This window comes from Mollisia scopiformis (genome assembly GCF_001500285.1).
Source record: "Mollisia scopiformis unplaced genomic scaffold LY89scaffold_21, whole genome shotgun sequence".
Lineage (NCBI taxonomy): Eukaryota > Fungi > Ascomycota > Leotiomycetes > Helotiales > Mollisiaceae > Mollisia > Mollisia scopiformis.
Window position 1 is genome coordinate 790,281 of NW_017263601.1, and position 26,852 is coordinate 817,132.

General features: G+C 47.5%; 14 protein-coding genes across 14 annotated transcripts; 8 read left to right on the forward strand and 6 right to left on the reverse strand.

Annotated features, from left to right (window-relative positions):
* Positions 1-752: 752 nt before the first annotated feature.
* LY89DRAFT_592698 (MFS general substrate transporter) lies at positions 753-2,620 on the forward strand (the record flags this gene model as incomplete). The annotated part of the gene is made up of 2 exons (XM_018209713.1): positions 753-1,437; positions 1,491-2,620. The coding sequence occupies 2 exons, from the start codon at positions 753-755 to the stop codon at positions 2,618-2,620; spliced, it is 1,815 nt and encodes a 604-aa protein (XP_018066891.1).
* A 3,549-nt stretch (positions 2,621-6,169) lies between these two features.
* Positions 6,170-6,505, forward strand: LY89DRAFT_738314 (uncharacterized protein; the record flags this gene model as incomplete). Its single annotated transcript, XM_018220357.1, has 1 exon — positions 6,170-6,505. The coding sequence occupies one exon, from the start codon at positions 6,170-6,172 to the stop codon at positions 6,503-6,505; it is 336 nt and encodes a 111-aa protein (XP_018066892.1).
* Positions 6,506-6,892: 387 nt separating this feature from the next.
* On the reverse strand, positions 6,893-8,640 carry LY89DRAFT_699775 (cytochrome P450; the record flags this gene model as incomplete). The annotated part of the gene is made up of 5 exons (XM_018217080.1): positions 6,893-7,012; positions 7,066-7,549; positions 7,601-8,088; positions 8,139-8,335; positions 8,415-8,640. The coding sequence occupies 5 exons, from the start codon at positions 8,638-8,640 to the stop codon at positions 6,893-6,895; spliced, it is 1,515 nt and encodes a 504-aa protein (XP_018066893.1).
* Positions 8,641-9,019: 379 nt separating this feature from the next.
* On the reverse strand, positions 9,020-10,187 carry LY89DRAFT_209690 (uncharacterized protein). Its single transcript, XM_018205857.1, has 2 exons — positions 9,291-10,187; positions 9,020-9,233 (listed from the first exon to the last, which is right to left on the reverse strand). Exons 1-2 carry the CDS (start codon positions 10,051-10,053, stop codon positions 9,139-9,141), a joined length of 858 nt encoding a protein of 285 aa, XP_018066894.1. The 5' UTR covers positions 10,054-10,187; the 3' UTR covers positions 9,020-9,138.
* A 699-nt stretch (positions 10,188-10,886) lies between these two features.
* Positions 10,887-13,020, forward strand: LY89DRAFT_209769 (benzoate 4-monooxygenase cytochrome P450). Its single transcript, XM_018205858.1, has 5 exons — positions 10,887-10,994; positions 11,055-11,188; positions 11,242-11,392; positions 11,451-11,905; positions 11,966-13,020. The coding sequence occupies exons 2-5, from the start codon at positions 11,114-11,116 to the stop codon at positions 12,914-12,916; spliced, it is 1,632 nt and encodes a 543-aa protein (XP_018066895.1). The 5' UTR covers positions 10,887-10,994; positions 11,055-11,113; the 3' UTR covers positions 12,917-13,020.
* LY89DRAFT_209780 (uncharacterized protein) lies at positions 13,021-14,076 on the forward strand. Its single transcript, XM_018205859.1, has one exon. The coding sequence runs from the start codon at positions 13,125-13,127 to the stop codon at positions 13,989-13,991; it is 867 nt and encodes a 288-aa protein (XP_018066896.1). The 5' UTR covers positions 13,021-13,124; the 3' UTR covers positions 13,992-14,076.
* Positions 14,077-14,326: 250 nt separating this feature from the next.
* Positions 14,327-15,267, forward strand: LY89DRAFT_738318 (uncharacterized protein; the record flags this gene model as incomplete). Its single annotated transcript, XM_018220358.1, has 6 exons — positions 14,327-14,505; positions 14,559-14,590; positions 14,642-14,794; positions 14,845-14,870; positions 14,920-15,029; positions 15,078-15,267. 6 exons carry the CDS (start codon positions 14,327-14,329, stop codon positions 15,265-15,267), a joined length of 690 nt encoding a protein of 229 aa, XP_018066897.1.
* A 78-nt stretch (positions 15,268-15,345) lies between these two features.
* Positions 15,346-16,643, reverse strand: LY89DRAFT_688211 (uncharacterized protein). The gene has a single exon (XM_018215660.1). It carries the CDS (start codon positions 16,574-16,576, stop codon positions 15,617-15,619), a length of 960 nt encoding a protein of 319 aa, XP_018066898.1. The 5' UTR covers positions 16,577-16,643; the 3' UTR covers positions 15,346-15,616.
* Positions 16,644-17,132: 489 nt separating this feature from the next.
* LY89DRAFT_757061 (uncharacterized protein) lies at positions 17,133-18,108 on the forward strand (the record flags this gene model as incomplete). The annotated part of the gene is made up of 3 exons (XM_018221400.1): positions 17,133-17,185; positions 17,299-17,341; positions 17,425-18,108. 3 exons carry the CDS (start codon positions 17,133-17,135, stop codon positions 18,106-18,108), a joined length of 780 nt encoding a protein of 259 aa, XP_018066899.1.
* Positions 18,109-18,261: 153 nt separating this feature from the next.
* Positions 18,262-19,527, reverse strand: LY89DRAFT_738321 (uncharacterized protein; the record flags this gene model as incomplete). The annotated part of the gene is made up of 4 exons (XM_018220359.1): positions 18,262-18,318; positions 18,363-19,196; positions 19,249-19,356; positions 19,423-19,527. 4 exons carry the CDS (start codon positions 19,525-19,527, stop codon positions 18,262-18,264), a joined length of 1,104 nt encoding a protein of 367 aa, XP_018066900.1.
* Positions 19,528-19,967: 440 nt separating this feature from the next.
* Positions 19,968-20,629, forward strand: LY89DRAFT_738322 (uncharacterized protein; the record flags this gene model as incomplete). Its single annotated transcript, XM_018220360.1, has 4 exons — positions 19,968-20,155; positions 20,206-20,371; positions 20,423-20,564; positions 20,619-20,629. The coding sequence occupies 4 exons, from the start codon at positions 19,968-19,970 to the stop codon at positions 20,627-20,629; spliced, it is 507 nt and encodes a 168-aa protein (XP_018066901.1).
* Positions 20,630-21,007: 378 nt separating this feature from the next.
* Positions 21,008-22,977, reverse strand: LY89DRAFT_738323 (uncharacterized protein; the record flags this gene model as incomplete). Its single annotated transcript, XM_018220361.1, has 4 exons — positions 21,008-21,659; positions 21,719-21,935; positions 21,982-22,084; positions 22,684-22,977. The coding sequence occupies 4 exons, from the start codon at positions 22,975-22,977 to the stop codon at positions 21,008-21,010; spliced, it is 1,266 nt and encodes a 421-aa protein (XP_018066902.1).
* A 31-nt stretch (positions 22,978-23,008) lies between these two features.
* Positions 23,009-23,638, forward strand: LY89DRAFT_738324 (uncharacterized protein; the record flags this gene model as incomplete). Its single annotated transcript, XM_018220362.1, has 1 exon — positions 23,009-23,638. One exon carries the CDS (start codon positions 23,009-23,011, stop codon positions 23,636-23,638), a length of 630 nt encoding a protein of 209 aa, XP_018066903.1.
* Positions 23,639-24,692: 1,054 nt separating this feature from the next.
* LY89DRAFT_688213 (alpha/beta hydrolase) lies at positions 24,693-26,349 on the reverse strand. The gene has a single exon (XM_018215661.1). It carries the CDS (start codon positions 26,207-26,209, stop codon positions 24,905-24,907), a length of 1,305 nt encoding a protein of 434 aa, XP_018066904.1. The 5' UTR covers positions 26,210-26,349; the 3' UTR covers positions 24,693-24,904.
* Positions 26,350-26,852: the final 503 nt, after the last annotated feature.

Below are 26,852 nucleotides of genomic sequence, written 5' to 3' on the forward strand. Positions count from 1 at the left end.
CGCCATCTCTTCTATTTCCCACCCACGATGATTTCGTGAGATTTCAATTCGTCCTTCTCGTTGATGAACACGAGCGACACTGGCTCTCACCATCAGGAGGAGCGTGACGAGCATTGGGTAGTGCTTGGTAGTGCATCCTGTTACCGGCGAGTGCCGATCATCACCATGGCTGAGCCGCTGGAAATAGAGTCCCTCTCTTCCACCACTTGTCCAATGTCACGCTGTTGCTATCTGAAACGTCGAAACAGAGGTTAGAGGAACCGAGTCGACAGCTAAATCCTTCCTTACCTTTATCCAGAACTTTTCCAGATCCAGAGTTAGTGTCATCCAGCAGACTCTAATAATACTCACTGGGAACCCACCGAAGTCTTGGATCGGAGCAAGAAACTCCCTGTCGGAGGTAAGGTCCTGAGCTCAACTGCTTTTTTGTTGCTTGACTACAGGTCTGCTGACTTTTCTCTCAGATGAATGGAATTCTTCAGTGGAGGCTCTCCTCCCCCGTGACTCTACGGACGTATCTTCACGATACTGCCCAGAAAGCGTGACCACCGACAACAGTCACTCTCAGAATCCCTCCAGATGTTGATTCGGATCATGAATCCTCGAGAAAGACACCGATTAGGACGTTTGTATATAGGTTTGGGATCGGCAAGTTTTCATAGTGTTTTGTTTGAGAATCATCTTTCTTTCCAGTTTTCAGCTGTACAAACCAAAAATATCTTCAATTTTGCGTTTGTTGCATCTCTGCCGCAATGAGTACGCTTTCGCTACCCTACAGGGAGCATGCGGGACCAGCAGATGTTTGCTGCTCTCTGCACTATTCTCCAGCTGCTCGGAATCATATCCAACAAGCCTATCTTGCTTCAGCACCATCTACAGCAACATGTTGCTGTACTCTACACAACAACCCTCTCCCCAAGCCATTATTCGGCAACGACTCAACGACCATATTGTTGTCGAAAGAGTCAATATCATCAACCAAGAGCGAGAGTCCCGCGAAAGATTTCACATTCTGGATGATCTTCTTTGCGGTATGTATTACGACCCTCCTTGTGGCCATTGACTTGTCAATCGTCTCAACTGCACTTCCCACTATCTCCGAGGACCTGAAAGCAGGCGAGCTATACGTCTGGGTAGCCAATGCCTATGTACTGGCTTCAACCTCAGTTCAACCTCTCTTTGGCCAGGCAGCAAATATCTTTGGTCGTCGTTCCTTGATGATCATGTCTACAGTTCTTTTCATGGCAGGTTCCATCTTCGCAGGAGTCTCACAAACTGTCATGATGATGATTGCAGCACGAACCATCCAGGGAATAGGTGGAGGAGGAATCATTACTCTAGGTGAAATCATCGTCTGCGATCTCTTGCCCCTCAGAGAAAGAGGTCAATACACAGGTCTCATCGCCGGAACCTACGCCATCGGAACCATCATTGGTCGTAAGTCTACTCCCCTTCTCAACCTTATCACTCGCTAACTTTTCCTTTCCAAGCTGTCCTAGGTGGTGTCTTTGTCGAACAAGCTACCTGGCGCTGGGTCTTCTACATCAACATCCCCATCTGCGCCATCGCTTTGGCAATCGTCATCCCCTTCCTCAAACTCACATACAACCGCGTAGGCACCGTCTCAGACCGTCTCAAGCGCGTCGACTGGATTGGCAACTTCGTCCTCGTCGCAGCCGTAGCATCCATCCTCTTCGCTCTCTCCTATGGCGGCACCAAATACGTCTGGACCTCCTGGCACATCATCCTCCCCTTAGTCTTCGGCTTCATCGGCCTCGTCCTCTTCGCCTGGATCCAAAATTCCGGATTGGTAGCTGAACCTACCATGCCTCCCCAACTCTTCTCCAACCGCACCGCCGTCGCTATCTTCGCTATGGCGTTCGTCCACGGCCTCTTACTTCTCTACGTCATCTACTTCTTCCCCGTCTACAGCCAGGCCGTCCTGAAAGCGTCTCCCATCCGCGCAGGCGTCATGCTCTTCCCAACCGCTACAACCATCGCCCCCGCTGCCGCAGCAGCAGGCGCCGTAATAACCATCACAGGCCGCTACCGCCCCCTCCACTTCCTCGGCTGGACCCTAATGATCATCGGCGTAGGCCTCTTCCCTCTGCTCGACCGCAACTCCACGACCGCCGCTTGGGTAGGCTACCAAGCGCTCTTCGGCCTCGGAAACGGCATGGTGTTCAACGCCATGATCCCGCCCTTGCTCGCCTCGCTGCCTCCATCTGAAGTCGCGACCGCGACTGCTACGTGGACATTCATGCGCTCCTTCGGCTCCATCTGGGGCATCGCCATCCCGTCCGCGATATTCAACGAGAAGATCAATTCCCTGTCCAGCACCCGGCTGGCAGGCGATCTGGCGACGCAAGCGCTGCTGAAGAATGGAGAAGCGTATCAGCATGCGACGGCGGCGTTCATCAACTCGCTGGCGCAGCCGACGCAGAATATCGTCATCGGCATCTTTGTGAGTTCGCTACGGACGGTATGGTTCGTCGCCATCGCGTTCGCGGTGCTGGGGCTGCCGATTAGTTTGTTGGTGCGGAGTCTCACGCTGACGGATGAGTATGTGAGTGAGTTTGGGATCGAGGATAAGAAGAAGGTGGAGGGGGGGATGGTGTAGGGAGCGGAACACATACGCGAATATTCAGGAGGCAAGCGAGCGAGCGTGCGGAACGTTTGGAGACCAAGGGCAACGAAAGAGAGAAGGGGTGCGCCCGTGTAACAAAGTTTTTCACCACAAAAGGAGAGTATCCACAGCGAGCAAGCGAAGCCAGGCGGGATTTAACTTTCCTTACTGACGAGTCTTTTTTTCATGCAGGGAGTTTTTTTGGGTAGCGACAATCAGATTACGACACTATTCACAGCGAAGGAGTTTGCATATAAATAGGAGGGGGGTTGGAGTATGTATCTTCTTCAGAATGGAGAATGAATGGATGGATGGCATAGGTGTTTTGGGAGGTAGTGGTGTGGAATATTAAAGTGTTTAATGATGAGTTTTGAGTTTGTGCACGAGTAAGTGAATTCGCCGTGAGTGAGCTTGGTAATAAATACACATACGTACATATATACTAACTCATTCGAGGATGAGACGCATGATCTGAATTCAATACCGTCGACACATACGCGTGCTGTGTTGCTTATGACATGCCTTTCGCCGTGGGACGTATTAGAACGCAATACCACTTGTCTACATACGTATCCATCTCCCTCACTTCCACAACCTACTTTTCCTCAAACTCCTAGAGAAGTAGATCTCTCTCTCTCTCTCTCTCTCTCTCTCTCTCTCCCTCTCTCTCCCTCTCCCTCTCTCTCAACAACTTCAAGTTAACTTCATCCAACCTCCCACTATTCCCCGCCTTGATATTGATCTCGATCTTTCCCTCCCTCTCAATGCCACAAACGAACATCCCATTCCCCGCTCCACGTATGCTATGCAAGTCCTACGACGATAAGAACGTCTTATAGCTATTTTAGGCCTATGATAAGTTACCCCGCTTGCTTGCACAACGTGACGGATGTTGGAAATGCGAGCATGAAAGCTTGTCGAAGATCTCTCTTTGTTGAGTTGTAAGATAAGCGAGGTTTAAAAGGAGGAAGAGGACGTCCAAGCCTAGAATTGGGAGGAAGTAAAGTTTTTCTAGAAAAGTGGGTCTGAGGATGGGAGAAATGTGAGGGGGGGTAGATGGCGTTTCTTCGGGTTTGTAAACAGGTTAATGATAATTACAGTACGCGTGTTAGATCCCTTTGGCGTAGACTTCGAGAGGCGCGTTACTTATCGTGAAGAGTAAGGGGTGAGATAGGTAGCCTCTCGTTAGGAGGCGAATTAGCCAATTCATTGGGTATCAATCCATTGTCTTGTGTTGTGGTTTTTATGGAGTCCGAATCCGATCCTTGTCTGCGGTCTTGAAGCTATTGGGACAGTGATTGTCGGTACAAGTAACAGTGATAACTATGACAGTTGGAAGAAGGATATCACAGCCATATTCAAACTTTCACAGATGCAGGTTCATAGCTTTGATGGCTACGTCTTGATGATATGCCTGCTGACTTACCTTGAGTGTAGGATGATGGCTTGTCTTCATGATCCTTGATATCGCAGTTGATGCGAAAGAGGGTCATGATCAACGATCGATTGATGTTTCTGAAGGATGGGGGATGAAATGCTCCATGTGGAGATGACGGTCCTCGCTTGGGTGTTTCTTTGAGGAAAAACTCGCTACCCCTGAAACCTCGCAACGAAACTTCTGTATTGTGGGAGCTTTCTGTGGTCTATGATTGTGCTTGTAATCCACGTGGAGGTACTGATTCCAAGTATTCATCCATAGGATTCAGTTCCTGAGCCAACCTGCTACAAAGAAAAATCTGGGAAAGTTGGCTAGATATATACTTAGCGGAGGAATGGCTTGCAAGACGGTGATGAGAGTTCTACCATCATTGACTATTTGTGTTTGACGCTATACGGTTTTATATCCTGCAATAGTGTTGACAGTTTATCTTGCATCAAAAGTCGAGATCTCTCCAAGTATGCGTCACGTCTAAGGCGGGTTAGAAGGGAGGGGGCGATTCGTAAGCGGAGATGGAATGTGGCAACTGCTCCGCCAGAAGTCTTTCTACAAAGACTATCGAGCCTAGATTGAAGAGGAATAACTAGCATACGAAATCTAGTGGCTAAGTATAGATACTTCGAAGGCAAGAGAAAAAAAATGGGAGAAGGAATACCAAAAAAGAGTATTTCTGTACCCAAGCTGGTCAAACTCGACAAAACAAAGAAGGCAGATATCGGTACTTAGACAAGTCCATATGGATACATTCTCACTGGAGAGAAGAAGAGAATTCTTCTATGGAATTTTATGTGAATGTCATCGGACTAACCAGATACATGAACCTCGACCTACGACATTCGCTTGCTCACAAATATAGTGTTGGCCCATAGCAGAACGCATTAATCGATGACAGCAAGAGTAAAACCATTCCAGACTACTCGATCAATCTCAGATGGCAGTTAAAGAAAAGGAAATCCAATGCCTTGTTCTTAGCAGATATCTTCGGTTCTCACAAGGTACATCAAAATAGACTCCAAGCTCCACAGCCTCGCCCCATCCATCCATCCATTCACCTTCACCACCACTTTCCTATGTAACTCGCTAGCTCCCTCTACCCTCGCTAACTCCCAACTCCCTTATAGATCCAAGTAAGCATTTTTTTACCCCCAAGAATTAGCAGCCGAGTTAGAGCATAAAGGATTTAAGAGACAGTAATCCGCTCGAAACAAGGCAAAGGCCGGAAGTAGGAATGGTTAACAATGATCTTCCGAAAAGAGGCCCCGCTAAGGATAAACAATGGTTTTCGCCCTTGTACTAAGTAGCTCGTCATGACCCGTCTCATCATGGTGAGTTGTTAATGTTTTGTTAAAAATTTTTGGGTATCAAAAAAAGTGGAGACGAGTCTGCGACTCGTTTGAAAATAGACGAGTCGGCCACAAGTTTAATAAAGCTTTGAATAGCCAACGAGTGGTGGCGATTGTACGATCTATTCGTGGCCAGTCTTGCGATTGAGAGTCCTGACACTTCTCATTAGTGATAGATCGTTTCGGCAATGGCTCCTGTGACGAAAAATCTAAGATTCGAATGACTTCATGCACGACATTCAAAACCCCTTTTCTGCTCGCTAAGCCTTTCTCCACTCTAGATCGTTTGACCCAAGGAAGGATCGCTTGGGTAAGCTTCCCTTTTGTTTTGTTTTTACGACCCATGGCTAATGGGATAGAATATCGTGTCGTCTTGGGCTGATAGCGCAGCGAGAGCGATGAGCTTAGATGAATTTCCAGAATCCAAGGACGTGAAATATATCTTTATCCGCGATCTCAGCCCTTCCTTCCTGGCCGAAACTTTCAAAAAGAGGCACGCTCTAGCAACATCTCAAGAACGAGATCCCTATGACCTTAAATTCCTCATCTCATTCGCGCCAGTCCTCGCCGCCACTGATCAATAAGCACACGCAAAGTATATGAGATACTCCATCTTCGACAGTTCTCTAGCGAAACTCCGCCGGATCTCTAGCATCGATCTTGCCCAAAGGGAACTGGATGACGAATCCCCTACTGATCCGAACCCTCCTTCCCCGAATCATTTGAATACAAAGTAGGAGCATACTTTGATCAATCGACCAGATGGGTACAAGAGCTGAGTTTCTGGGAGAGTATAGTGCTATTGGAGGGAGTTCAGCGTTGCAGATTAGAAGTGGAGAGACTGTTGCTGATGAGATGGAGCGATGGATTAGGATTTCTGATGTTGATGGGTTTAATGCTGGTCATGTTGTTGCACCGCAAGCTTGGGTTGATGATGTTATTGACATTTTGATTTCGGTTTCGGAGAAGAGGGGCGGATTGGTTGGAATGGAGGAAAAATATTCTGTTCCAGGTGGGACTAGAGGTGCTTCAAGGTTGAGGCCGTTGCATCCTAGGAGTGCCTTCAAGTTTGACGTTCTTCAAAATACCTCAGAGTAGTGGGGCAAAGAAACTTTCGTGTCGAGAAGGACCGGGCTGAAGCCGGTAACCTATCACGGACTGTACATACATTGCAGATCGGTCCTCCCTTCACAGCTCTCAGCCTAGCACCAAGACCAATTCATCATATGTTAGAGTCTCTACTGTCGCTCGATGAACTCGTGAGTGTACCTTCAACATCAGTCGGGAGGGAACGAACCAAGAATCTCTCCCTCACTCTGTTCACAAACAGCATCTGAACTGAAGTTGTACAAAACAATGCTATTACACTACAATCTATAGCTAAAAGCATACACTAAACTAATACAATATGAAGCCAAGCGCAGAAACGGATATAGCTATTCTGAGCTCCAAGAAGCTCAACTTCCTCAACCCAAAAGTCTCTATCTATACCTGATTTCGAGGGTAAACAACAACATTCATATCCGACTGCATGAACAATCCATGAAACCTACTCTTGAATCCCTTCTGCGGATCTATAACTGCGAAATCGAATCTGAGGAACATCTGCATCCAATCCATTAGCTTCCCTCTATTGATTAAAGAGACGTGCAATTTACCTCAGCGAAAATCTTGTTCAATTCCAGACCAGCGATCTTCTTCCCAAGACATCTATACTTCCCGCTTCCGAACACCAGATCTACAGTACCCTTCATCTCCCGTAATTCTTCGCCTTCGGCTTCAAGCCAGCGCTCCGGTCTGTATATATCTGCATCCTGTCCGAAGATGGCTTTGCTGTGGTGGAGAGCCCAAGCTGAGTATGCAATTTCTGTACCTCCTGGTATGAAGACGCCGTTGTAGGTATCTCCTCCTGCCGGTACCACTTTGAGCGTCAGGGCTGCGATGGGGGGCCAATGGCGAAGGCCTTCCTGGATACAGGCTTGGAGGTAGGGAAGTGATGCAGCTTCAGAATCGAGAAGGACAGGTCGTGTTAGGACTGCGTTATCGAGCTCAGCGTGCAGTTTCTGAAGGATGCGTGGATTGGTCATGATGTGATACATGATTGTGCGGACGGCGGTTGCGGTGGAGTCTACTCCTACGATTCTGCAGGTTGGTGATTAGCATGATGCTAAAAGAAGGTAAGAAGACACAAACATTTGAAGAAGAGCTTCCGCGGCTGTTTGTGCTTGGGTGAGGCCGTTTCGGACAAAGCTTCCAAGCATATCATTTTGTGGTTTGGCATCCGGACGAAATCTCTCTGCAGCAGCTTCTTTCGCAACGGCCAACATAGTCCCCATGCCGAACTTGTCCTGTGTCGTAGTGGGTAATATCCTCCTTAGAAAACCAATCTCGAGGAATGTTTTGATGAAGGGAATGTTGGCTCGAGCTTGCAGGACTGGGAGACTTGATCTGACAGTCTCGATGTAATCGTGGATGTCATCATTATTCTTGAGCATGTTGAAAGGCCTTGAGAACGCAATGTCTGTGAGTACATCGACGGTGAAGTATTGTGCAATGCGAGCTAGGTCCATAGGACGGTACGCTCCGTGGATCGAAAGGAAATGGTTCTCGATGAGGTGCACCATATCCATGACATGAACATCGATGGAGGATTCCAGAGACATATTGTCTTTGCCGGCATACTGCAGTACGAATTAGCACGAGCACTCAAAGCTGCATATGCTGCACGTACACCATTGGCGACCTTGGCACGCATTGCCGTGTGCTTCTGCTCGTCCTTCTCTGATAATGTATTCTGAGCATCAGGATCCAACTTCATGCCATCATACGATTTGCCCTTGGTGTATGGGGATCGAACTGAACTCATGCGTCGCAGAAAAAACGGATCATTTGTAAGGAGAAAGTTGGGAGCGATTCTAGCCAAAGAACCTAGAATGGGATGATGTTAAGACTACACTGATCTCTCCAAACAATATGAATTCATTTGCAAAGGAAACTGGATGCTTACCGTACTGCCTATTCACCTCTCCTAGACGTAAATGAAGTTTACCAGACATCGTATGCATAGCAAGCCATATCGGACTGATGCTTGCCCAGAACGGACCTTTGAAGGCTTGCAAGCGGCGATAGGACCAAATAACTCGTACGAAAAACGCGCCTGCGAACAGGATAAGAAGTCCAAGTAAAATAGAGTGCTGACAAAGAGTCGAAATGAGGAGGCTACGTGGCTCCATCCTTGCTTGGGTTCTGGAATGCAACTCAAGAATCGAAACAGCTCGAAAAATTGTATGATTTTTGTGTGTGAAAGCGGAATCAAAAAGAGAAAAGGGCCGTGATCGCAATCTTAGCTTTGAGGATAAGAACTCTCTCAAAAAAGGAAGTTGCCGTTACACACAGCAAGCCCGCTAAGTCGGATCTCGTAACAGTGCTCGACTCAAGTGGATGCCCTCGGAATTTGCGAATCCACGCGCCCATTCGCACGGCTCGTTCGTACAGATGACTGGCTGCCTACCTATAAATTTGTATGCTGTGTTCCCTGTGGCTGCAAGTCGCCCTCTGGATGCTAATACCATTTGCAAGTGGAGTGCTATGGGTCGCTCTTTCCTCTCAGATTGCAAGCCCCGAGCGAAGAAGCTTGCTTCTTGATTTGACAATATAAGAATCTGCTCTGTGGAGCGAATTGCAGTGCTCAAATCCCAGCTAGGAAGGTACTTCTCAGATGATAGACTACGTCAGTCGGAGTCCTCTTTTAAGAAGAATAAATCAGCAAAAACGAAAGCTTCAAGTCGGCTGGCAAGGGGTTCAGTATTACAATGATGCTCGAACCCTGACCTGAACGTTAGTTTCTTTGTAGACTAGAAAACCTGTGGATCTGGGAACGTACCACTTTCTATCCATGCCACATGCAAGATTTCGAAATAAGATACCGAGATAGCATTTTCTTCTCCCAGCGCTTCTTCATACGCGCTCTTGTCCCAATTCTTGACCAAGGGGTGGTAGAAACAGGCACCGTGGAAACAAGTCAAGATCAATCTCATAAGGCATAGAACGCAGAGTATGACGGGCAAGTCTTGTAGGCGGCGTTGGAGAAACATCTTTAGGGTGATGCGATGGATTTCTGCCACTAAAGCTGGCAATTTGCTCTCTTTGGGTTTGGTTTGCCCAGCTTCAGTCTCGGCTCGTGATATTTCGAGCACAAGGCCATCCCACTCCTCAATATCTGGTTCCAAGGACTTGTTTTCGCAGAATTTTCTCACCGAGACCGTTGTGACGGTGCCTTCTACTTCAGTGATTTGTCTTGCCATAGCAAGAGTCCAAAGTGCAGTAGCAATGACAGTATTAGAGTCGGCCAGCAGACACCAAGTTCTCCCATCATCCTCCAGTATGCTGCATTGTATAGTAACGCAGGCTTTAATTATGTCCACCGTTGTGGGATCCAAAGAATTATGCCACCGTTCGTCAATGTTTTGAAATTGTTCAACAAAAGCGGCTATCGCGTCTTTCCGATTCACAATACTGTCGTGCTCGGAGGTGAAGTCGTCAAGGTCTCGAATTCGTCGTGCATCGTCTAAGTATTTCATTCGGATCTGGAGTGGGACACCACCAGTCGTTGGGAGGAGCCATTCTTCAGAACCTAGCCCTGGCATGTTTGGCAGCTCTCATTAGCCATGCCATGACCAAACAAGATTTGGAATTGACGTACCAGGAATTCCACTGGCAAAGATATCATGGATACTGTTCCGTAAACAGGGGGTACCCTCTCCTACCTTGAGAAAACATGCCGCACAAGGTCGCCCAGGAGAAGCGATACACTGAGCACAGAGTCAGCAAGATTCCAGTTCGGCTTTGGGAAAGTATACTTCAGTGCCAGTCTCTTTGCAGCTCAAACACGCTTCGTGGGCAGGTAACAGTGCAGGTCGACTCGAAGGTTGCCCATCTTTACCGTCTGCTGTGTGTACATCCTCATTGAGTCTGAGCTTTGTTCTCTGCGTGGTCGCAGATTTGTACTCTCTGCACTTTCTTTTGAGGGACCCTTTGGTTATGGAATCGTGTCGTAGTGGAGGCATTGCTGGAGGTGTATTGTTGTTGATTGCGTTGACAAGGGACGCGACGAAAAGAGGACGGCTCGGGAAGTCTAGAGACCAACCCAAATCGGTACTGTAGCTCGTCCCCCGAAGGTTTAGCGAGTATTCACTAACTTTGAAGGCTCGTTCTGAGAGATACCTATCCGCACATCCCTCCATGGAAGACAAACTTTTCTTTTATATTTCACGCCTCATTGCAACAATTTCCTATCTTTAGATTACAAGTAATGGCATCACCGCAATCTCCTCAATGGTTGCCTTCACGTCCACGAGGAGGGGTGATAGCGCCAGGGTCGGCATGGGTTTCGGCCTCAACTCGCCGACACATTCACTCCGTAAATCTATGACATACAACAAGCCTCCAACAACAGGGTCGCCATCCCCTTGAATCATAGTCCTCCGCTAAATGGACTTTGTAATATCCACCCAATATGGTCGTTGGACATCACCTGCTTGACTTCATTGTTGGAAAGCAAACGCTCGAGTTCAATGATAACTGTGCCGTACGACTACTTCTCTTCCTTGACCATTATTTGACTGAAAATAACTTTCAAACTTTGCAGTCATCTCCTCCTGACAGAACAACAATTTTCGTGACATTCGAAAGGTCGCACCTGAGTCGATGGATATTCAAGGCCTTGTACGCCAGATCGCATGCCACTGGCTGCTCGTTGGTTTCTCCGCTATCATCACCTACGTAGGCAATTTCCTCACCATTCTGCTGTGGCTTTACTGACCTGTCTCCCATAGTTCGTTGGATCGGCCATCTACAATGTCTATTTCAGCCCTCTCGCAAAGTATCCAGGCCCTTTCTTCGCCAAAGTGTCTGGCATTCCGTCGTTCTACCATGCGCTCACCGGACACCGGCATGTCTGGATTTGGCAATGCCATCAAATCTACGGTATGTATATCTAGATTGAACTATATGTCGCCCAGAAAAGTTATTGACATTGCACGAGGTGATGTCTTTCGCTTTCAACCAAACGGGATCATGGTGAATTCACCAACGGGATACCAAAGCATATATGGCACCAAAGCAAACGTCAAGAAAGGAAAATTCTACGAGGTCTTCCCTAGAAACAAACACTCAAGAAACACCCTCAACACTGTCGATAGAGTTATTCACGCGCACAAACGACGAGTCTTGAATGCCGTGTTTTCCGAGACTGCTTTGCGCTCTGCGGAGACCTTCATCATTAGTCATGTAGATCGTTGGGTCGAGCTGCTTGTGGAGGACAACGAGCCAGAAGTTTGGACAGAGCCCAAGGATATATCTCCTCTGATAAACTGGCTCTTTTTCGACATACTTGGAGATCTGTGTTTTGGGAGGTCCTTCGAGAGTAAAGAGAAGCAAGAAAATCCCTTGAAAAGCATCCCACACACCACAACGATGTTCTTTAAAGGCGTATACCCCGTTAGTTTCACTCCCGAATTGCAGTCGCGCTGAAGAGAATCTGTAACTAAACATAAACAGTTCACGAAATCTCCAATCTTGCAACTCTGGGTCTGGCTCAAGCCTAGAGGTTTAGACTTTGTTCTCAATCGTATCAAACCCGCGGCATCAAAGCAATACGGCCAGTTTGTAATGGACAGTGTTATGCAGCGGACAAAGCAAGAACAAAAGCTACAGAAGGAACGAGCAGAAGGGGCGGAAGTGCGAACAGACATGTTTCACTACCTTTTCCAAGCCAAGGATCCGAAGACTGGCGGTCCCGCATATACGCCAATCGAATTATTCTCAGAAGCCAGCCTCTTGATCATTGCAGGGACTGACACCTCAGCTGTTGTACTTTGTGCTTTCTTCTTCTACATCACACGCAATCCGCGAGCTTACCGGCGACTTACGAAGGAGATTCGAGAAACGTTCGGCAATTTGGACGAGATAAAAAGTGGCCCGAAGCTTTCATCGTGCCGTTATCTATCTGCTTGTATCGATGAAGCATTACGAATGTGCCCTCCACTTCCATCAGAGCTTCCTCGCGAGGTCCTCTCTGGTGGTCTTGTCATCGACGGCCAACAAATACCTCAAGGAGTGAATGTCGGGACGAGTGGCTGGTCACTGATGCACCATGATGAGGTATACGGGGACCCGTGGGTATACCGACCTGAGCGTTGGATCGCCGATGAAGCTTCAGGCGTTACCACAGAAGATGTCACTCGAGCCCAGCGTGCCTTCTATCCATTTTCAGCGGGAGTTGGCAATTGCGCGGGAAAGAATCTTGCTATGAAGGAGTTGCTTCTTGCCACGGCCAGAACTCTGTTTATGGTTGATGTGAAAGCACCTCCAGCACCAGACAATTTGCTTGGGGCTGGCTCATCAGAGCTTGGGTGGGGCAGCAGAAGCAAGAGTCACTTCGTTATTGAGGATGCGTATCTCGGCACCAAGGATGGACCCATGTTACAGCTCAAGAGGAGAACTATTTGAGAAGTAATTTCCTTCGGCTTTTGAGATTGGACCTTATTCGTGCGTGCAATGCACCAGATGGGTGTTCTATGGATTTTGCACTGCGATTGCAGAGATTGCCATTGACTGGAGAACGCAAATGGCTGAGTCGGAACTTCTCTTTGCTCTAATGGAAAACGAGCAACTTATGTGATTTGCAAATCAATACTTAAAAGGATTATCCGCCTGAATGGCAGGTGACCGTCTGCTAAATCGGGCATTCGCCACACAACATCTACCCAGCTTCTTCATTTGGAGCTGCGAAGTTCTTCATATTTCACAGCGACAACCAAGAGCATACACTCCTCTGGTGTTAAACCATCTCCCAGAAGATTCTTTTCAGGTCAGTTGTCTTCTCAATTCGAGTCTAGGCGACAAACAAGTGTTGGACAATCCTTCTAGGCTGCGGTCTCGAAAACTGTTCCAAATGACAGTTCTCGGACCCCAAGCCAAGACCTGCCTGCAGGATGTCAATATTCCGGCATATACGTTGACGAGTCTGGAGCTTCCTTTTCCGTCTCATCATTCCTGTTCTGCATGCATCCGTAAGGCACCGTCCTCATGTCCAGCATTTACCCGTGCGCTTACTGTCCAATCTCGTTGCATCCTCAATCCTCTGTCCATTGCCCCAATCACTGAGCGAGTTCGGAATGCAACAATTCTACGAACTTTTCTTCGAAAATCTACTAATGCAGCAGTTCCAACATGTTTTCTGCTATCCATTGGTCGAGTTGTGGTTGCTCACAGAGCGCTTTTGGAAGTCAAGTGGCACACCAAACAACATCTTCATGTACTGAGTGCTGACGATCGTTCCTACGCACCTATAATATCGTTTACATTCCCACTTAGCTCCTTCCTCACATGTACTACTTGCCCAAATGAATGCGAGAATAGGCTGACAAACATCTTCAAAGAACTTGCTAAGCTGCGCCTTATCGAAATTTCTACGGACGCGATCTGCTCACATGGCATGACTTTTCATGAGAATCTTTCAAGTGAATCGAGATTTCCCACAGAAATGGGCAGTAGACAACCGGCCGTACACGTGATACATTAGTTGATGGCATATGGCCCCATTAGCAGATTCTCAGGGCTAGATTTGCTTCCTTTTAGATAGACAATAAAACTACAATACTTCCCCCCATGACTCTACGAACCGTGACTTTGCTGAAGTCAAAAATATTCTGATTCCTTCCCTTCATCCCCAAATCAAACATGAGGATGCTTTTAGCTCTCTCTGTTATCGTTTTAGCCCTGTTCGCAGGCAGCACTTATAGCCAATCTATCTTCTTCCAACCTGGAGCCCAAATCACGAGAGTTGATCTCCCCTTCTATTATTTAATTTCTGTCTTTTCCAATACTAACCGCGTTGTTCGAAAGTTTGTAAGCACCATGATTGTACCTCCATTTCCAGTCGAGGCCTCAGGCGATTCATCTTACCATGCCTTATGGCCGGGGATGCAACCCACAGACGATAGTTTCGTCTATCAAAATGTGGTAGACGACTGGTATCCTTCTCAGAAGAACCTCAGATGGGATGTCTCCACTTGGTACGGGCCAGATGATGCCGCGTAAAGTTTTCTCCAATCACGTTTATGAACACGAACTGATTAGAACACTACAGAGGTGATTACGTGGAATATCAAACATACCCTGGTAATTTGTCTCTATGTATGTTATTGTACGCCACTGATATATTTTCCCAAGTCACTGTCGGCGATTCCATAACCACGGACTTCCAATTCCACATGCCATCAGGAACTTGGACAGAAACCCAGATCATCGAGCCAGGTGCGAGTGGTACAACTGCAGGAGAGTCACCTTCAGCAGCTACCATAAACGTTGCTTTCAAGAACTTTCGTGAGTATACCTATCTTTGGAGTTATACCTTGCTAAAATACATGCAACAGCAAACAATGCTGCAATTCTTACTCAGGTAACCCTGTCCGAGCTCACATTGAAGCTTGGCATTAACGACCTCATAGTTCCTCTTCGTAATCGAACTTCAAGGAGCAGCAACGTGGAACTTCGGTCCTCTCACCTTCACGAGTATCATCATGACTGCAAACACCACAAGCACAGCTTGGTGCAGCAAGTCAGTCCTCGCTATCTATTTTCTTGCCAAAAACTGATCAAGTTGCAGCCCAGTATACTCGGGTTCATTTACCTACAAGAATACGCAACCTGTGGCTACGGTCGTGAATGGGCAGTGTCAATGCTATGTTGCTAGTTTGACTTTCTTGGCGCCGAGTTCGACGTCGGCTGAGAATGCGCCTGCGGCTGTTGGTTCTACTGGGAGGTTCAATGTCACTCATAAACCTATCAAGGTTTAGTGAGAGATTAGAGCATGCGCCTGCGGCTATTGATTCTACGAGGAAGTTCGAAGTCACTCATAAACCTCTTAATCTTCAGTGAGAAGAGATTAGAGCATTGATACAATGGATGAACCTTCAATACAATGTGCTACCGTACTCTTAGCCCGAATGGTAGGGATTGTCGATTTCCTTTTCATCCCAATCCTCATCGAACGTTGAACCACCTTCAACAACTTCCTTGAACCATCTCTCCTCATTCAGATGCACGCTATAACTAACTCTCGCATCCTTGAACGCACGTCTCAAGTCCTTAGGGAGTCGTATCTCGCTTCCATCTGTACTGAGACCTATATCCTCATCCTGTTCTTCACCCCACCACTCTTGCGACACAACCCCTTACCCTCCCTAACTTCGGAAAACGCTCTTTCTTCCTCCTCAAAATCCCCAGCAACCACTCCGGCAACCCCCCAGTCAAAAATTCCGAATATCCCGGATCATCATACCAGACCTCCAAGCTCTCCAACCCGCTCGGTAAGTTCTTCCACATACCATGCTGCGAATCATACCCGACCAACAACATCTCAAAAGTCTTCAGTTCCCTCAACTTCTCAAACTTCCGCAAATCAATCCCATCAGTGATAAACAACCCCTCATGCCCCGGATCCACCCTCGTAAACACCAATTTCTCCAAACTCGCCGCAAGCGGCTCCAATGCCCGCGAGATAGCAGAGCACGTAAAACCCACCGCTTCCTCGCCCTCTAGATGCCCCTCCCACTCCCCTTGCGACGCCTCAAACCAAAGCTCCTTCAATTCCCTCGGCCAGCTAAGAACCTGTTTCAACGGCGCCTCGAATGCGCCGCAGTTACTCAGATATAGATGCGTGATCGGCGAATCTCCATTGAGCGAATCATCTTCTGGATCAAAAGTCTCCCAGTCTGACCATCCGCTTAGGTAGATGGATCGGATATTCGGCAAGAAGAAGATGAATACGCAGTTTTCGGGGGAGATGGAAGAGATGTGGGCGCTGGTGATGGAGAGGCCGAGACGTCCGTTGAGGGTTATGCTGTCCCAAAGTTTGGCGGGGGAGGACGCGTTACTGAGATGCAGGGTTGAATGGAGGGAGGCGTAGAGGATCGAGTATAGGTGCGAAGAAGTGTGGGCGAGAGAAGCGATGTCTTTGGTTTGGGGGAGGGTGGATTCGCGGTGTTTTGAGAGGTAGGCGGGCCAGTAGGCGTGGGGTTTTGAGGAGAGGGTGAGGGGTGCGGGGGTTAGGTAGGTGAGGATTTGGAGGAGGATTTCGTCGGGGAGAGTTGAGAGGTTGGCCATTTTTGAAGATTTTGGAAGATACTCCGTATGTCTTTGTTAAGTGGAAAGTGGTGTTGTCGACTGGACGTGAATGGAGGTTGCGATTGAAGAAATTATTGGCGTCCGGCGCGAAACCCGATTGGATCGAGCTCCACTCAAAGAATCATGTGACTGATCTCAACTCTCTCACTTTGGACTCTTCTCCTTATTCAAGTCTTGATTTGAAGGCTCTTTAGTATATGTATTAGCTTTTGCTGGAGCTAGGACAGTGATACTGCTATACAGACAGATTCAGATGAATGGTCACGTGTATGATAAACAGATCCACCTGCATGCTCCTTATGATCAGTTCCATAAATTCGAACAGTTTACCTTGTCGTTAAGTATACTGGTCATAGATTTAGCCTTCAGGCAATTGTTGAGACACTGTTCAGCTGTTGGAACAGATGTGCCGACTGGGTAAATAGAAACCAACAAACCGGCATGAGAATGCTCGTAAAGTATGTAGCATCTCTCAACATACATTGACTCCTCGTAGCTTCTCACTCTATTATATCCTGCTCTGTCATCCTTCAGAATGTCATCTTCAGATCCCTGGAAAGAAGTAGCACCGAGCAAAGACTTTCCCTGGTATATTTCATCCCTTGAAAAAAGAGTAGCATCAGATGTGAAGAAAAATGAACTCGATCCAAAATGTATTGCTAATTCGAAATTCGGATTCGCCGTCTGCTGGAAGAGTACAGTAAGATACCTTCTGCCGATGTTTTGCAACATATACACGAAGTGGTAAGTGTTTGAAATGAAAGGAACTTCCAAGACCTCAAATTCACACTTCTATTGGAAACACCTTCACTGACACCACCAACCAGCGTGACAAAGCCTGGGATATACGTCCATACCCATGCACCGGTCTAGGAACATTTCTCCAACCCACGATCTCAAAATCTCCCGCTTACTCCACGATCATTTCTCGACTTCAAAGCGGAGACTCATTTCTGGACGTGGGTTGCTACCTTAGCCAAGATCTCAAAAAACTGGTCTTTGATGGTGTCTCCTCCGATAGACTTCATGGCGTCGATATTGTCAACCACTGGGACTTGGGATATGAGTTTTTCCAAGACAAGAAGAAATTTGAGGCTCGTTTTATTGACACAGATATCCTGAATCCGAATGAAGAGTTGCGTGCGTTGGTGGGGAAAATCGACATCATCTCTGTCACGCATGTTTTGCATCAATGGGATTGGAAAACTCAAATAGTGGCAGCTAAGCAATTGAACGCTTTGTCCAAATCTGGAACTTTGGTCGTTGGTCTTCAGATCGGAACTAGTGAAGGAGCCAAGAAGATAAAAGAGGACGATACGCAATGGGAAATGCAACAAGATCTAGAATCCTGGGCTGAGATGTGGAAGATCGTTGGGGAGGAAACGGGGACGAAATGGAAAAGTGATGCGCAGTTGAAAACTTTTGCGGAACTCGGTTTTGTGACTGAGGATACTGATTACCTTACAGGGAAAGTGAGAGTTTTGCAGTTTGTTATTACGAGAAATAGATAGATGAGAGCTCCTAGTCTTGCCCTGCAGGGGCTTTCAGCACCGAAAAGAAAATGCAATGCGAGAAGAATGTCCCTCCATGTTTCCTGGGTTACAATCAGTACGAATAACTCTTTACAGACATTCAGAATCGATGATTTGAAGCATCAGAGAAGCTTACCAAGTGATATCGGAGTTTGCAAGTGTTGTGCCAGTATCACAGTAGTCGATTGTCTGCAACACGTGAGAATTATGTTCACTGTGGAGGTTGAACCTACTTGTCCAAAGTACTGCCTGCATTGAGCATATTGCGCAAAAGAATAAGTCCATTTATCGGGGCAGGTTTGTCCTGCAGTATTCTTGTTATCAACATCGCTGTCGATCACCACTATGACTTTCCCACTTCCACCAGGTGTTAAGTATGTCTTTGAGAATGCTGAGATAGCAGGCTTGGGCATGCCGGAAACTGTCTCTCCTGAAGGACTAATGAGTAAGTTAGCTGCTATTTGCTCGTTGCAGAAGGCATCTATGGCGTAGAGGCCGTCGTTTCGACTGAAAGAGTCGCTGAATTGATAAAAACCTCCCGGGCTGTATGGGTTTGCCACCCCCGCACCACATCCAAGCCATGCTGTAGGTGCTGCTTCATTGACAGTAACCGGGAGGACAGGAAGTGCATCAGTCGGAGCAGGTGCATATGACCCCGTCGGTGGTATCCAGACTGAAGGCGTTGGAATGATGGACAAAGCTACATTGGAAGCTTTCATAGGTGGTACTGTGCAGGGCGGAACTATAGTTATCAGAGGTTCAGAGGTATCCGACGGAAGCATACTCGGTGAGATTTCAGTTGGTGACGGTGTCGTTTCAGGCGTAGCAACCCCGTCGGATCCAATCGTAATTGTTGGAAGACCGTCTGGAGGGGGGATGAACGCTCCAACAACAGCGACAGCCGGAAGGAGTAGTATCATGTTGAAGTCAGTGGGACAAGAAGAGTCAGCCGAGGCGGTGGTTGATGGGCAATCTTCGCAGGCAGGAGCACTGAGATTTGGATCACAATACCACAGGGGTAAAATAGTAGTTGTCCCATCGATTACTTCTGTGGCAGCCGAATTTTGCTATATTCCTTTTGAGTATGCATCTGTTTCAGCTAAACGGATCATGACTGACTGTGACGACTGAGTACGAAAGATATACAGTGGAGAACGATCCATTGGCCTTTACAGTCTGAGGAGCAACTGTGATAGGTGTTACGGATGGAGACGTACGGCCTTGGATCTGGGTTCCGCAGAATCAGCACACATTCTTCACTGCTCCTTTATGAGAGAATTGGACTTTGCTTACTCTTGGATGTGATGTTTCCCTGGCCTGGAAACCGTCGCAGTAATTCATGTGCCAGAAAAGACCGGCGAACAGTGAAGTCGATAAAAGCGCTTTTGAAGACTTCATCATGAGACAGTTGCTATGAAAAACTGTGATTTAACGAGGAGAGATTCAAGTGAAGAAAGTGAATTTGGTTGATATGTCTGAAGAAATGGTTGGAATTATAACGTTACATGCCAGATCAAGCGAGGCTGTAGTCTTTTTTGGTCCAAAACCATGATAGAAAGAAAGGAAATAGACGAGCATACATACATCATCCAACTATAAGTGAAACCCCAACGAGTCCAACGGTGGTATCTCATGTAGTTGCATTCTCCAAGGCAGAAGGGAGATGAATCCCTACAGCACACTCCCTCGGGCTCTTGTCGGCTCTTGTCGGCTTTTTTCAAGGAATTTTGGGATTAATACCAACAGTTCTCGTCATTGTCGCTTTAACAGTGTCCCCCTGACCTTCGAGATTGGCCTTTACGCTGCGCACAGGAAAGCAACTAACGCTGTAATCAGCAATGGTTATCCCAGCTAGTATAGTGGTGGAGGCTGCAGGCTTGCCTCAAAACGCACAGATGCTTCATTTTTGCCCTGCCTTCTTTGACATAAATCAGCTTGGGAGAATGGAATTTCAAACGGAAGAGAGCAGCTTCAGTCTAGATAAGTTGGACTCAACAGCAAGATGTCTGCTGCACGAGCTCACGCAGTGAGTTTGCAAGGAATGGACGTTGCGATAAATAGCTAACAATCTAACAGCTTGCCTTGGACACTGAACACCAATCTGAATGATGAGCCAAAAGATAAACGAGGATGGTTCGAGGTCATCACCTTTGCTGTCGATGTTGATAAGCAAAGCTCAGCACAAACACCGAACACAAAAACATTCCGCGCGCTGAACGCTGATAACTATGCATGGATGGCAGTAAGTGATGGAATATGGACTTGGAACTGGCAGGGACTAAACAGCATTCAGATTTATAATTATTTCAACTCTCTGGACAAATGCGCTGGAATTCGTTACACCGGCGAGAACCAAGGGCCAAGCACTTGCAATGCGGATGTCTGGCCTCAAGATGCCCTGAAACCTGTCAAAACCACTTGGAATAGCTGGCCTGGTAAGAGCAAATATTTCCATGCCAACAGACGCGCTAACGTGGTAAAATCAACAGGTAGTAACTGAGCGAGTGTAGACCAAAAGTGCAATAACTTTCTCTTGGGAATGTTGTGTGGAAAGGGCAGTGAGTCCAAGGCCGCCGCAGAGTGTCGATTGTGACGATAGCAGCGTTTTGCTTGATCCAAATTCATCATTATCATTCTGTACACGAATATACTGTATGCAACAATGTGTGACTCCGAAGTTAAGATTTATAGTAAGGCCCATTCTCGCGATAGAAGAAGGCTTTCGTGGCCGTCTCCTGAACGTTCAACGAGGCTCCACGAGACCCCAAAGCTGCTGAGAGTTCTCTCTTCACGTAAGGAGCCACGGCACGATCTTCTGGCAAATCGTCTCGCACAAGTCCTCGGTGCCGAGACCCAAGCCCTAGAATGCTCAACCGCCTCAGAGAAGGCCAATTCCCTTGTTGCAGAACAGGCAAAAGGTGTTCAAGGAACCTGAGTCCATGGGTCGGCCCACTTGTACTGGCTGAGGCCGGCAATGCAGAACATCTGTATCGTCAACTTCTACTCCTTGCTCAATGACAAGGTTTTCCAGCGTGGGACTGACGGAGATGATAAATGTTGCCCACTCTTTGTAGCGTGCTGCGTCTATGGTAGGTGACCATCGAGAATCTAGTTGACGGTCATTTCCAACGCTGCGGAGACATAAAGAACGCAGGTTCGAGCATTTCCCTTCAAGATGTTGAAGGTGTCCCCTCATCACCCCTGGATGACGTACTATCGAATTCCCTTCCTTGTCTTTCGATTCTCTGATTTTAGCTAAGTCGGCGAGTGCCGGTAATTTTTCGTTTTCATTCAATTGTCCGAAGTCCTGCAGATTATCGAATTCCAGTGAAATGAGCTGAGCAGGATCGGTGAAGTCTGTGAAAGCTCGCACGACCGCGAAAGTCATTTGACCCAAGAGGCGAAGGTGCGTGACACAAGGAAACAGAGATGGCGGAGCAAGACATTGCCGTTTGAATGCAAGAGAAGCAAAGTCCAGAAATTTCACATTAGGAAGTAGCTGAACGCGGACCAGGTAGGTTCCTCGCTGACTTGGTTGTCATCACAATCAAGGCGTGAGAAAAGCGTCCAGGAAAATCGCACCACGTACTGCCCATATGTGTCGTTTGAATTGAGTGCAGCAAGAAACAGCTGCTGTCTATGCTCACATGCGAGTCGCAAATCATTGTCATCCAGGAGTGGATTGTCGGCGGAGACCAGTTTGCAGTGTCGACCCGGAAAAAGACCTGGCCGATTGTGCACACTGCAGTCAACTTGGTGATAAAGCAGCGGAATAGTTTGCTGGTGACAGTCCTTGGACGTACGGGCTTTTTAGTATCAGCAGGTATATGAGGATGGGAATATGAGGTTTACCGAATGCCAGCTGATCGCTCGGGGTGCAGTTCCGCACGACTTCGTCTTGCAATTCTGACGGTAATTCGACGAAGCGGGGAACACCATCTCGTAGACAGTTATTCTTTCATTGAATAAGAATGAAATCGTCAAGATCGATCGATTGATGTTGGAAAGTTGCCGTCAGAAGCTTTATTAATAGCCGGTGTTGACGCTAGCGGGAATATGTGCCCCCTGTCCAACACCAACATGGACATTTGAACCACAAGAAGCTCATGTGTTGTGAGCTCTAGGGTCAAGTGTTTGGTCTAGATCTAGATGTACCGAGGTTAATTATCGAAGAATTTAGGTTTTAATGAGTGCTGCTGAGAGACTCTTACATGACATCACGTGCTCATGAAGCTGCCGCTCCTGGTTGATAACATTCTTCATCCTTATGTTTAGATCAGAAATCCTTCCGAAAAAGATCCATAGGATATTGTTCGAGTCTTCTTCGATATCGGTGTCGCAGAAAGGTAAGAATTTATAAACTTCATGTCTTCCACGTTCACTGACCTTCTATGTAAATCGGTAGGTAACCTCAGATTAAATACGTGCTAAAGAAGAACTACCAGTCAGTATATAATTTGACATTCTAACATTTGTTTTATGTTGGCTGAGGGTCTTTGAAGATATAGTTCGGGCCCAGTTGTCACGGACTATACTTGGTCATGATTTCTGTACTAATTGGTGGCTAGAAGACCAGATGAGGATGAGCATGGTCACAATGCTTGCAAAATCCATGGAATTGCTGTGTTTGTCAGTTTGGGCATCAACAGCTGAGGGTGACTGGTAGACAATGGAAGCTAATGCAAATACAAAGAATCCAACTTTGTTCTTGTAGCCCATGTCTGGGGCATTGTGTTTTTGGTGTGCCAAAAGATAAAGACTTGCGACCATGAAATTTGTTTGAACTGGAGATATAAGAACCATCGCAGCACCTTGCTTCCCAAAATATGTGCTTCCGGATCCACTCATGGCGACCCTGAATCTTTCCCAATATCTTGCGATGCCGGCAGGTCAACGGCCGGCAGCGGAGCCGATCGTGCTCCAAGCCATCAAAACCTTCTTACAAGCTTGTCCTCTCGATCCACCTCATGTCCCCGATATCCAGCCACACCCAGACCCCCAAGAGAAGCGCGGCACCATAGTTCTACCTCTGTTGAAGCAAAATGCAGTCATGAACTCGAGTAGCCTACATTGGCAAGCCTTCAATACCTTTCTCGATACGTTAGCTATCGCCTGGTCTGGTGCTGCATTGTTTTTGGAAGTCTCAATGAAAGATGATTTTCGGAAGGCGACGGAGATCTGCCGTGCAAAGCGATTGGCTGACGGGCCATATCAAGGTATCGCGCCCAGGATCGCGAGCGACTGCTTCGAATCCTTTCGACTGAGTGCAAACCTTTCATATGACCTAGAATTCCTGACTACTAGCCACCCAAGTCGCACTGTATCGATCATGACATTTGGGTATTTCACGGGGGGAGATCTTGATTTGCCGATGTTGAACCAGACACTTCCGATGCGACCTGGAACTTCTACCATTTTGTGTACGGCGTTCAAGACTGGTTCAACGCCATTCGTAGGTGAGAGATATCAAGTGGAGTTTTTCTTGCCAGATCTTACAACGTCTGACTAGGAGGGTTGTTGATGAAGAGGGAGAGAATGTGCGAGCGCAGACAAGAGGTAGCAAACATGTGGATCAATCGTTGAGGATCTCTTCAGCTACATGGTGAGCTTCTTTAGAACTCCCATCAAAAAATTCTATAGCATCGTGAGCTTTGTGATTCGGAGGAGTTGTGAAGAATGTAGCTTCACTTTTCGCAAGCAATTGTAGCTCTTTACTAACAACAATGCCATGAGCTAAAATGATTGAACATCTTGTCATTCAGGACTTCCCAAGTCAAGCAGTATGAATGAAATATGCACAAATCGTACGTTCCAAGCGAATATTAATAGAAATCCCACGTGATGTCAGCAGCATGCTCTTCCTTCTCAAACCCATTTACAAAGCACTCAATCAGAAGCTCGAGATGCTCTTTCACATGCAGCTTAGCCACTCTGAGATCCTGAAACATTGACGATCGAAGCTAGAACAAAGAAGCCGGGCACACTGTCCATCGGCGCGTTGCAACAAGCACCGCAAATGGCGCCACACCTGACCCCGAAGAGACTAAATAGAAACTATCTTCCTTCCTTGCATGGTTACTGTTCCATGGCTCTGGTTTCGGGTGTTTTCCCCTGTTCCTTCGATCGCCATGTGCTGTACCTGCGGCAGGCCGACTCGGGTCGTTTGTTCAGGTTTAGACTCGGGGGTGGCTGGTGAGGAGGAGTGATGATGCAAGTAGCGACTGGCGCGGTGCTAGGTGCATCTTGATTACATAATTTTGGATGAGTTCCTAAGTTCTTGAGAGAGGGACAAGAATTCACCAACAACATGCGTCATAGCCTGCAAACGTCGAAGTTCATACAGCAGATGATACAGAAAGTTTGACATGTTTCTAGGACACAGGACAGAATGATCAATCAATCTTAGCATTTGAGCTCAATCGCGATTAGCCTTTGTCAGCATTCCGGGGAACAGCTGCCTCTCAAAGTTTAGCATCAAATCACAACTTTTAGCAGCAAAATATCTCAGATTTTTGAAGAACCGTTTTAACTTTTAAATCTCATATTGACTATACTATGAACACCTCCTAACCAATCTGCCAACTCCAAAAGAGACTCGTTACATGTAGAATAAGTGTAATTATATGCATCCAAAAATAGCCGCACTAAGATAAGCGATAGACGGCAACATCCAAAACATTCGGCGCGTTGTCAGCGCGTTCCTTCAATCTTCTCTCAACTCCATCATCTCATCTTTTCACTCCACTCTGCGATACCATGCCGCCCAATTATTCCATCAGATGTGCTTGCAAGGCACTGATCGCTCAATTCCGAATTGTCGGTCCAAGAACTCGAACTGCTTCTGGTTCATGATGCTCAGGCATCCAATCTTGGCCTGCAGACCGCCGTGAGCGGCTCCGTCACCAACGAACAGCGTCTTGTCAGCCTCATCCAGGTGGCCGAGCTTTGTCATGATCTTCCGTGCATTCATCTCAGGCTCGAAGTAGATGGCTTGCTCGGCACCAGTTACAAAGACTGGGCATCGAACTCTGTCCAAGTACTCAGCTCCCGTCTGAGATTTCAGAGTCATGGTCTGCATGAATCGCATCATCTCGGCCGGGTTCTTGACTCCGTAGCACCATTCGTTCTGCGCAAATTCCCATTTGAGCTGGAAGTTGTACTTGGCGAGGAATCGGCAGACGCTGTTGAACCAGCCGTCGCTGATCGAGCCGCTCAACCATCCATTAATGAAGAATTGTGGCATTCGGCTGCTGACAATATCGAACATGTTGTAAAAGCCATCGCAGGAGATGGCTGCCTTGATTCGAAGATCGCAAGCTGCACGGAGAGCGAAGTATCCTCCCAAACTTGCTCCAAGCACTGCAATACGGTCCAAGTCAAGCCCCAATCGCTCGTATTTTGGCTCGAACACATCGAAGAGGTAGTTAAGAACTCGGCTCGTCACGTACTCCCAATCTGGGCGAAGAGTAGTCTTGTCTCGTCGGATGGACAGTCCCTGACCTGGACCGTCGAAGCTCAAAACTGCGTATCCTCGAGGAGTCGCTCCTGAAGCACCGTAGAAGTACAGCTCTTCAGCGGTAGAGTCCAGTCCACCAGTTTGCAAGATTATAGGCACGCGTCCAGGCACACGAGCATCGGGTGCTGGCATGTACAATCGTGCTGGAAGCTCGAGACCATTATCGTATGGGATGTTGAATGAGATAACTTCGGAGTCGAGAAGCGCGCATGCTCTGTCGTGAGCGTATGCGCTCTTTTGGATCGAATGCAGGAGGCGAGGATCTTCGTTGTTGATGTGCAAGAAGAATTCGCTGGAACGGTAATAGTTCGATGCTCTGAAGAAAGCCCATCTCGCAGAAACTCTGTCCCCGGTGGCAAGTGCCTCTTCTCCCAGCTTTGATGCTTGATCGCCCCAAGCATCCCATGTCCTGTACCACGCCTCTGGATCATCATCCTTCAATTTCGTTCTTGCATCGAGGCATTCTGCGATTTCAGCGCCTTGGAAAGGAGTTGATCCAAGAACTCTGAGGAATTCGAAGTCGAAGAACCCAGACTTGAAAAACTTGAACATATTGGCGCCCATGGTGAAAGGCACTCGAAGTGTTGATCTGGTATTCCGGCTTGAGATACGACTTCTAGCACGTGCAGATGGATGGCTGAATTGACAATTTCCAGAAGCACGGATGAGAAGCGAGAACCCTTTCTTTTCTCATCTATCCCAGGATGGTAGGAACATGTAACTTAATAGTAATTGGCTGCATTTCGGCGCCGGTCATGTCATTCGGAGCTGTCACGTGAGGTCGGGGGGTTTCCCAAATGGGGCTGAGTCGACCCGATTCGGGAGGAATCCTTACACTACTAACAAGACTACAGCGCCACACACGTGAGCTGCAGGACAAGATCAGCTCAGATCAAAGTTCAGACCAACTTGTCATCAACCTATGTCAAGCTCCTTGTCACGAAACAAACCGATGGTATAGCTTACAATAGCTGTGCCCCTCGAAACCCCGACACTGACGGCCACTTTGCTAAATCGGAACTCGCCCGAGTGGGGTTTTCTCGTGATGGGGGCTCCGGCTGATGGGAGCCAGCCGCTCTATCCTTGCTCCCGCACACGTTTGTGGCTATCCGACTTTCACATATCAGACTGGTATATCACGCTTGGGATCGACTCTCAGCACCACCACCACCATCATCTCTCTTCATTCTTGAGTATCTCGACTCGA